At 35.7% G+C, this 11,006-nt stretch overlaps 1 protein-coding gene across 2 annotated transcripts in view; it reads left to right on the forward strand.

Annotated features, from left to right (window-relative positions):
• Positions 1–11,006, forward strand: part of stau2 (staufen double-stranded RNA binding protein 2) — a 181,068-nt gene that overhangs the window by 1,992 nt on the left and 168,070 nt on the right. For both annotated transcript variants that reach the window (XM_048175528.1, XM_048175529.1), the window contains exons 2-3: positions 1,034–1,241; positions 6,585–6,715. In XM_048175528.1, the coding sequence (XP_048031485.1) occupies positions 1,043–1,241; positions 6,585–6,715 (330 nt within the window). In that variant the 5' untranslated portion in view covers positions 1,034–1,042. The remainder of the gene's footprint in view (positions 1–1,033; positions 1,242–6,584; positions 6,716–11,006) is intronic.

The following is an 11,006-nucleotide window of genomic DNA, read 5'->3' on the forward strand; positions in this document are numbered from 1 at the left end:
CCTAAACATATTACTACCCATAACATCCCTAAAATCAGAGGGGAAAGATATATGAATAACACTGATGTAGAAGCAACTAACCCTGGTTGCGAGCCTAAATGTGACATAAATGGTAAACTTGTCCCTCAAATCTGATTGGTTGATTGGAATGTTGTTCCAGGTTCAACAAAGATGTTGATCCAGGAACATGTTGTACTTGGTGAAATTACATACTTCCATAATGTGGGGGAAAAAAAAAAAAACTATGGGAGTCAATGAGGCCCATTGACGGTTGGTTCTCATATTCTTCAAAATATTTTGTTTTTGTTTTCAAAACAAGTTAGAAAGAAATTCATACAGGTTTGGACCAACTTTAGGGTAAGTAAATGATGACAGAATTTTCATTTTTGGGTGAACTACCCCTTTTAAGGCTTAGTAATTTTGTCATGTAGCCTAACTTTTATAATTTTTCTATTTAGCTTTAATTTATTACGTTTTTTTTTTTATATATTTAAGTTTTAAGTGTAGTGTTTTCATGTTATATTTATTATATTTTATTTCTACTTTGTCAGATGAAAATGCTTTTTAATAGTTGTAGTTTCAGTTAATAACAACACTGAAATACTGTCATATTTTACAGTGATCATATCCATTTAAGTGATTCATTGAATTGTTTTGAATTCACCCATATGAAATGAAAGTAATGTATCCAAGCCACTGTTCTTCACTGAAGTGGTTATTTTTCTTTTGTGTTGCACTTTGTCACAGCACTCTATTTTGTTTGACATCTGCTTAGACGTAATACTGATCTGACAGCCTGCCAATATATGAGTTATTGTCTGACGGAGTTAACTTTGAGTTAAAGAAGATACAGCCTTGTCTGTTTTAAAAATAGCATGCTTGGCTTATCCGGTTTGAAATTATTTCATGTCCTTGACCGCGTCTGTCCTATAATGGAGTGGAAAGGGCATTTCGCTTGTAACCTACAATACTACAGCCTGTACATTTGATGTAGAGAGAGACTGTTTCATGTTAAATCATGTTGTTTTAACAGTGATAGAGCATGGCTCAAGTGAAAGTGCAGACCTCAGCCCCCTTGTCTGGACCTGGCCTGACCGCTGTGGTGCCCGCTGTGGCCATGCCCAGCCCAGGAGCTCTGGGTCTGCAGCCCACCATCAATGGCACAGTGCCAGCCACAACGCCCACCTGCCCCAGCCCTGCCTCTGGCTTTGTGGACTCCACTGTACCAGCCAGCCCATCAGGTACCAGGATGCTGAGTGCATACAAATCTGATCCATTTTGCCAGTTTGGTCAAGGTCCCTTCACTCAAGGCCATCTTTGAAACGCCTCACGGGCAGCTATTTCAGTCATGCAAGTGCAGCTCCTATCTCTTTGAATGGGGAAACTTCAAATTTTCCAAAGCTGTTCACTAAGCTTAAATTTCAGATTTGAAATCACCAATGAAATCTGACAACAACTGTCTCATAAATTTTGTTCATAAATGCTCAAATCATGACAAAAACCAGCATTTTTTTCAGGCTGGACCAGCCAACACACATGTGCTGTCATGAACACACATCTCAGAACACTGAGGCTGAATCCCAAATGGCACACCTCTATTCACTTTCGGTCTTGTGGACTTACAATGGCCGCCGTGTGTGCGTGTCCGTTAAGTCCATGAGACCGTAGGGTGTCCCATTTATCATTTTAGGTTTCAGAAGGGTGCGTGCAAGCGCCCTCGATGCGCACTTCAGCTGAGCCCGCAAGTTTGTGAACTACGCAGAGGACTTTACCCGGCAGTCAAAGTGGCATTACGTCACAAAAGTGTGGACTCAGAGGAAGACTGTGAGGGTTTAGGGTGCCATTTGGGATTCGGCCTAACTGTTTCTATAGCCACCGGAGCTTCTACAGGCAGCTGCAGTGACTTTACCAATTGGTGATTGGCTCTTTTATTTAGAAGGCAAGATTTATTCTGCCATATTGTGCATTGCACTTTCTCCTATTCATAGTAATACAGTTCTTATCAAAAGTTTGGAAACATGAAATTTTTTTAATGTATTTGAAAGAAGTCTCTTATGCTCACCAAGGATGCATTTATTTAATCAAAAATACAGTAAAAATGGTAATATTGCAAAATATTATTACAAATTAAATTAACTGTTTTCTATTTTAATATATTTTGAAATTAATTTAATTTATTCCTGTGATGCAAAGCTGAATTTTCAGCATCATTACTCTAGACTTAAGTGTCACGTGATCCTTTAGAAATCATTCTAATATGTTGATTTGGTACTCAAGAAACATATTATTATCATCAATGCAGTGTTAATTTTGACAGCAAATTTTGATTTAGTTTTAGTCATTTTGGTCATCAGAAATTGTTTTAGTCTAGTTTTAGTCGACTAAATCTACAGTAGATTTAGTTAAATTGTAATACATTAAGTAAGCATTTTTCTAACAATGCACAGATCCAATACACTGATATACATCTGATATACTCTCTAAACTGTTTATGTTCACTTAAGGCAACCAACTGTACTTTACTCGCCAAAGTGGACTTTTTTTGACCGTTCAAGTGCAAAAACACACGAAAGAGAGCTCAATTCAGTACTTGTCAGGGATTGACACACTTATCATTGAGGAACTATTATAGTTTTTGTTTAAAATTTTGATTAGATTTGATTTTTAGTTTTTCTTCTTTCATTGTAATTTCAGTTAAAACTTTTAGTAATTTGTGTTTATGTATTTTAGTTTTTGCTTTTAAATGTCTACATAGTTCTTTTCTATTTCTGTTTTAGTTATTTTAGTACATCAGGTTAAGCTAAATGAAATAAAATAAGTTAACATTTTTTATATATTTATTTTATTTCAGTTAATGTTTATTTCAAGTAATGAAGATTTTTCTTATGGTTTTAGGTTTAATTAACTATAATAACCCTTGTACCTGTAAAATATATATAATAATGTGTCAAGTCTTTCCTTAATGTGACAGAAGATACAGTAGTTTACTATTAATTAAACAGAAATTAAATTAAATACAGTTTATTGTGTAAACAAAATGACAATAATGACCAGGAAAAAATAATAATTACAAACCATACACCAATACACCGTGACTCTTATTTTGAAATGCCTGCAGTCTGCACTGTAGCAGGCTGCTCATTTAAGTTCAGATGAGGGAGATAAAATATGCGTTCTCACAACCATCTAAAACATATTACCATATAAACATTGTGTAGTAAACATTGTCATAATTCATCAACATTAGCTTATAAGCAATCGCTTGGTATAAATTGCACTATTTATTAATTGCGAAGTGCTGCTGGGCGAGCCTGTAGAGGGCGTAACGGCACCGCTTTTTCCACAGTTAGATCAGCACGTTACACTTCAAATGTGCGCATCTTCCACACAGGACAGCAGTCCTGACTGGATATCTTCCCAAATCGTCCCTCTCTATCATTTTCGTCTCGTTTTTATTAGTTGACGAAAATTAGGGTAGATTTTAGTAATAGTTTGTCATTCAAAACGCATTTTTATTTATTCATCGTCTCGTTTTTGTCTGTGAATAAATGTCGTTGACAAATTATGACACAAATTATTCGTCAGCGAAATTAACACTGCATCAATGCTGAAAACAGTTCAATCAACAGCATTTTCTTGAATTTATAAAATGTTTATTAAATTTATTAAAGCATTTATTAAGTAGAAATCTTTTGTAACATTATAAATGTCTTTACTGTCACTTTTGATCAATTTAATTCATCCATTTTTAAATCTTACCACAAATGTTTGAATAGTGTCAGTGTTTCCCAAAAAATTTTATGCAGCAAATACTTCAAAATTGATAACAATAATAATAAAAATAATAATAATAAATGTTTCGCAAGCATCAAATCAGCATATTAGAATGATTTCTGAAGGATCATGTGACACTGAAGACTGATGCTGAAAATTCAGCTTTGACATCACAGGAATAATTTATTGTATGAGTGTCTTTGTATATCTAAAGTCTTTGGTTTAGTTTATGATGTTTATAGTGTAATGCTTGTAACAGATAACATAATCTGCCATGGATGTGCTGTGTCTAGTTGAGAAACTGTTTCAGTTACCAAGCAAATTATGTTTGGGAAAACAAAGAAAAGCAGTGTATGTTGTATAGAGTGCTGCGGTGATGATATATTTTTGTAGGCCAGCACCGAAGTTAGCATCACCCTGGTTCCCTCGACAAAAACCCACTAGGATTTTTCTATTGGCTTTTGGATTTCAGAAAATAAGCTCTGTGACCAACAAATGTTTACGTATCATGATAATATTCACAAATGAAGACAACTTTTATAAATGTTTAAGCCTAAATACAATCAGCAAAAGTACAAATCTATAGGCTATAAACAAACTACACCACAGTTACATAACTTGATCACAATCTCTAAGCTTCTGACAACTCTCTCATTTTCCCTGAAAATTCGAGTTAGAATAGATTGCAAGAGCGCAATAAACACAGCGAGGCTGTGAAAGCAGGCTTGTGAGTAGAAGTGTTTACAAGCTCTGTAGTCCCATTTCGCCACTTGTTAGCAACACCTTTTTCAAGACTAAATAATTATAAGTGAAAAAATCTTGAGCTTGTATTCACCACAGACCTTATTTTAGGCATTTAACCAAACACTCATTCAAAAACTGACTTCAGGACAATGGAAAAGGAAGTGCTAATATGCTAACAAAAATACATCATCCCTGCAGCACTCTGTTATGTCAGATGGATTCTTTGTTCTCACAAACAAGAGTGAATAACCCAGTGTAATGTAAATATCTGATAAAAAATTTCTTCAGTTGTAATGGTTAACATTTATTAGGCAGTTCTGTGGAATGACATTGTTTTAGGTTGATTTTAATATGACAAAATAAACAAATACAATATCCCTAAAATATTCGGACCCTTAAAAATGTTTAAATGTCATTCATTAGATGGCAAAATTTGAAACCAAGTGGAATAATATTTCACAGGATCTTTGTTCACTTTTAAATGATAACATTATATACGCTATCATCAAAAGTTTACGATTCGTAAGATTTTTATTGAGGTTTTTGAAAGAAGTCTCTTATGGTTGCATGTTTTTATTAATTATACAGTAAAACAGTAATATTGTGAAATTTTTATTACAATTTAAAATAAAAGTTTCCAATTTTTTAACATTTAATTTATTCCTGTGATGCAAAACTGAATTTTCAGCATCATTACTCCAGTCTTCAGTGTCACATGATCCTTCAAAAATCATTCTTCACAAGTCAATATGCTGTTTTGGTGTTCAAGAAGCATATTAATTATGAATGTTGAAAACTGTTGTGCTGCTTAAAGGGTTAGTTTACCCAAAAATGAAAATTATGTCATTAATTACTCACCCTCATGTTGTTCCAAACCGGTAAGACCTCCGTTCATCTTCAGAACACAGTTTAAGATATTTTAGATTTAGTCCGATAGCTTTCTGTCCCTCCATTGAAAGTGTATGTACGGTATACTGTCCATGTCCAGAAAGGTAATAAAAACATCATCAAAGTAGTCCATGTGACATCAGTGGGTTAGTTAGAAGTTTTTGAAGCATCGAAAATACATTTTGGTCCAAAAATAACAAAAACTACGACTTTATTCAGCATTGTATTCTCTTATGGGTCTGTTGTCAATCCGGGTTCATGACTCCGCAGTGACGCTGCTGATGTAAGACGCTGCTGACATGTTATCTGGTGCGCCCGAGCTTCGTTTACAGTCTGAGGGAGACGCACGCTGTATTCAAGCTATTCTACATTGTTTGTATTTTGGTATTGCTATATTTTTTATAATGGTGCGTAAGTGTTCATGTCGCGGATGTCCTAATTGCCAAAAACAACAACGTAAAAGTGCATTACCAACGCTGACGGATGAAAGGATTCAATGGAATCAATTAAATGGAAAGGATTCCGGAAGAGAATACAATGCTGAATAAAGTTGTAGTTTTTGTTATTTTTGGAACAAAATGTATTTTCGATGCTTCAACTAACTAACTAACTAACTAACTAACCCACTGATGTCACATGGACTACTTTGATGATGTTTTTATTACCTTTCTGGACATGGACAGTATACCGTACAAACATTTTCAATGGAGGGACAGAAAGCTCTCGGACTAAATCTAAAATATCTTAAACTGTGTTTCGAAGATGAACGGAGGTCTTACGGGTTTGGAACGACATGAGGTTGAGTCATTAATGACATAATTTTCATTTTTGGGTGAACTAACCCTTTAATATTTCAATGGAAACTGTGCTACATTTTATGAGCATTCATTCATGAATCGAAAGTTCAAAGGAACAGCATTTTTTTATTATTCAAATCATCTTTTGTAACATTATAAATGTCTTTACTGTCACTTTACATTAATTTAATGCATCCTTGCGGAATAAAAGTCTTTCTGACCCTAAACTTTTGAACTGCAGTGTACCTTTGTATTTAACTTTATGTAGCTGTATTTAGCTTTTTTTTTTTTTTTTTTGGAACAATATGTAAAATATTGTGAAAAACTTGACATGCATTTGTTCATTCTTGCATGTGTTTAAGCTGTGTCTCTTTCTGACAGGCCCTCCTCAAGAAAACATGGCAAACCCTAAAGAGAAAACTCCCATGTGTTTGGTGAATGAGTTAGCCCGTTTCAACAGGATTCAACCTCAATATAAGCTGCTGAATGAGAAAGGGCCTGCACATGCTAAGGTACTGTTAAAGGGTCATGAAACCATAAAACACATTTTTTTTTTTTGTACAGGTTGCACATCATTGAAAACAACAATAGCACTCATTGTTTATTATTAAAGGTGCAGTATATAAGAATTCAGTCCGCTAGAGGTCGCTAGAGGCCTATTCAAAACAAAGGCGTAGCTTGATGACGCCAAGTTTGAGTGCGGAATCTTGGGACATATGGTCTTCACCTCAAAGGATGGTGCAAAAGAATAGGGATAGGACTCGGGAAGAAATCGTGTTCATGGATGCGATTATTAACGTCATTGTAGTGTGAAGCAGAGCAGGACCAAGTGTTGTGGGAGCTGAACGAGGACGCAGGAGCGATTGCGCAACACACGCCGCAAGCAGCGGAACTTTTATTATGACACAGTTGCTGGCGCCGCTTCCGCTTTTCCGGTCATGAGTATGAGGTAACACATCTGTGTTTATCATATTAGATACATTTGAGGGTGTTAAAGGATGTTATAACGTGACTGTGCGTTCGCTCGGTGGCTGCTGTGAGACACTTGTTTGAGATACACTGCAGTATATATAATATTTTAGAATATTATATTAAATGCTGGATGGCTTGTGTTGATAAATGGCATGCAATTCATTTTAAAACGTATTGTATGATGGAGAAAATTCTGTATTACTGTTACTAAAAATAAAGCTGCATCTGATTATGCTATATTAGCTACTTCACAAAATAGTGTTTTTTCTGAGGCACGGTAAATTAAGAAAATTTGATTTAATTTAAACGATAAGACTAAACATGTTGAGCTATATAACAATAATTCATTTTATGTCTATAAATATATCAAAACAGTTGTTCCCTTGTCTATTAAAACATGTAAATATTAAATCGTCTTTGGTGTTTCCATGGTTTCTACAAAATAAAACCGGAAACCGAGGGTAACGCGGGTATAACGCAATTAACAGGCGACTCCTCACACGTCCCGGAGCCTTGGTTAAAATTGCAATTTTCTCGCGATTTACAAATAGTTGGAAACATTTGGGATATTGTAAGTACTCAACGTATATACAAAATATATAACACTGGCCTGTTGGTTTTTGGATATTTTACTGCAAAAATCTTACATATTGCACCTTTAATGGAAAAGTGGTTATTTTTAGTTTTTTGGAGCTGTTTCGTTCTTCCACTTAAAAGCAAAGTTGAACCAACATCACGAAAAGTGAGGTATATGCGTTAATTCAAAGTGGTGATTGGCTGCCATGGCTGGAGAGTACGCATCTACATCATCAGTTTTTCTTGGCATTATTAGGGGCTTTCGCACCGGAGGAACGTTTTCATAGTTTGGCTGAAGTACCTGGATTTGCACCGCAGGAACTTGGAATGATTTTTGTTCCAGGAACTCCTTTTGGGGGAACTAAATTAGCTCCTACTTCAGAGTATGGTCTAAACCAGCATTATAGGAACTACCAGTGATGTAAATGTATGTTGATTGGTCAAACACTGGCACCAAAAGCCATGTAAACGTATTTACTCCACGAACATGGAAAACAGCAATAACGGCATTTACCTGTTGTCTGCAGGGTTGTTCTTTTCTCCACGTCAATGATATACGTATAATACTGAAAGTTGTCATTGGAGATTTCATCTCTTAGCCCCACTTTTTGCTCTTTCAGCTGCGTAAATTGTGCGTCTACATTCCATCTCCGTTATCAAGAAATCCACGACACACAACAAACACAGCTCCGATCACGGCGTCACCCATCCACCCTTTTTTAGCATTTGTAAATGCCGTGCATAAAGATGCCGCTGTCGGCCACTTCAGAGAACCAGGAACATGGCCCGGGGGAGAAGTAAGTTCTCTGGGAACTATCCTAGTGGCTAGATCCTATAACTGAGTTCCTAGAACTATTCGGTGCGAAAGCCCCTATTCATAAGAATGAACTCTTTTAATGAATGAATGAATGAAAGGCATTTATATAGGGCTGTCATATGTACTACTGTACACCCAAAGCGCTTTACAATCATATCAGGGGTCTCTCCTCATCCACCACCAGTGTGCAGCATCCACTTGGATGATGCGACGGCAGCCACAGTACAACAGCGCCAGTGCGCTCACCACACACCAGCTGTAGGTGGTAATCCAATCACTGCGCTGTATTATGCATGAGATCACCTTATAGCAGAGAATTCACATGTCACAAAAGACCGTTTCAGCGCTGTTCCTTCACTTGCCTGTTCATATTTGCGTTTGGACATGTATTGTAAGTGTTTGTTTCCTCCTTACAGTAGCACAAAAGTGTTGTGTGCATTTTCCCCATGATGCGGTCAAAGCTGCAGCTTGACTACCAACACATGGAAAATATGACTAACAATATTTAATATGTAACCAGTAACAACACACAGTGCGGTTTCTACATGGAATGCCAAGATGAGTTTAACAACACTCACAACGCAGATATTACCGCACGTATCCGGACTGGAGCATTTCAATTTTTTATGGACATATTTCATATACTCTAGAGCTCCAAACATGGACCAGCACCGTATATGAGAACGCATTTCATCCTGTCTTCTTCAAATGAAATGTATATGTGCAAATAAGGACACTGATACAGTGTCTGATCATAAAATGCGAATTATTCTGATACACAGAAGACAATGATGTAGACTGAAAATTCAAAGAAGAATGAACAAAAAAGTAACTATACCTTTATTCTTTCTGTGTGTCAATTGTTCAGAGATTAGAGTTCTTGTAAATGTAATGAAAATATTATTATAGACCACCTTCCTAATTTTTCATGTAGACCAATAGCTCTGCAAAGTTATAATGCTGATTTGCTGATATTTCTAGGAATAATTTATCATAATGTATTTGATTTGTTAATAATAGTTTTTTAGTAGTCTGTTTGTTGTTGTCTTCCCCTCTTCCCACCCACTACACTCCAGCTTTTCCACAGTTTTACACTCCCTTTTCTTGAGTCTTTTTCAATGTATTTTTAAATGTATTGATTTAAACTAATGAAAAATTAGTTCACTTGAACTAATGAAAATGTGTTTTATTAATAACGTCATATTTAGGGTTAATTCTGAAAATGAAATCTGTCATTAATTACTCACCCTCATGTTGTTCCACACCCGTAAGATATTTTTGATGAACTCCGAGAGCTTCTGACATCCCTATACACAGCAATGTCATAACAAATTTCAAGGCCCGGAAAGGTAGTAAAGATAATCGTTAAAAAAAAGTCCACGTGACTACAAGTGGTTCAGCCTTAAACCTTAAAGGGTTAGTCCACTTTCAAATAAAATTTTCCTGATAATTTACTCACTCCCATGTCATCCAAGATGTTTGTGTCTTTCTTTCTTCAGTCGAAAAGAAATGAAGGTTTTTGATGAAAATATTCCAGGATTATTCTCCTTATAGTGGACTTCAGTGGCCTCCAAATGGTCAAAATGACAGTTTCAGTGCAGCTTCAAAGGGCTTTAAACGATACCAGACGAGGAATAAGGGTCTTATCTAGCGAAACAATCGGTCATTTTCAAAAAAAAAAAAAAAATTTAAACGTATATGCTTTATATAAACAAATGATAGCCTTGCACGTGCTTCTGCCAAAACCGCATTTTCGTATTCTTCAAAAAGCTTAATCTGTATGTCCTACGCGTTCCCTATTCTACTTAGGGAAAAAACAGAACTGGTGCTGCGTTCGTTCCGTAAATAGAATAGGGAAGGTGTAGGACATGCAGCGTAAGCTTTGCGGGTATGACGCAATTTACAGGCGACTCCTCACACGTCCCGGAGCCTTGGTTAAAATTGCAATTTTCTCACGATTTACAAATAGTTAGAAACATTTGAGATATTGTAAGTACTCAAGTGAACAAAATATATAACACTGGCCTAGTGGTTTTTGGATATTTTACTGCAAAAATCTTACATATTGCACCTTTAAATAATGTAACGTCAAATAAGCAAAAAGTAGACGCTTAAAGGTTATTATAGACATATTTCTCATGTCTGTGCTACAAGTCTTCGCTGTTTTTTTTTTTTTTTTTTTGTTCCAGAAAAATTCACCGAGACTGAGACTCGGAAAGCACGTCCCTGTTAGTTTTCTTTATTTTAGGAAAGCAAATGTTTTGATGATATTATGAATGTACACAAAAATAGACCCTGTTTTGAATGATGTCTTACTCTTATCTGTATTTAAGTTTTTTTTTTTTTTGTTTGTTTGTTTTTTTCAGCTGCTATAAGGAAAAAAATCCAATTGATCGCGCCAGCGCTTCACGCTCGCACAACAACATATCAGTTTCTAG

Source organism: Megalobrama amblycephala, linkage group LG22 (genome assembly GCF_018812025.1).
Source record: "Megalobrama amblycephala isolate DHTTF-2021 linkage group LG22, ASM1881202v1, whole genome shotgun sequence".
NCBI classification, from domain to species: domain Eukaryota; kingdom Metazoa; phylum Chordata; class Actinopteri; order Cypriniformes; family Xenocyprididae; genus Megalobrama; species Megalobrama amblycephala.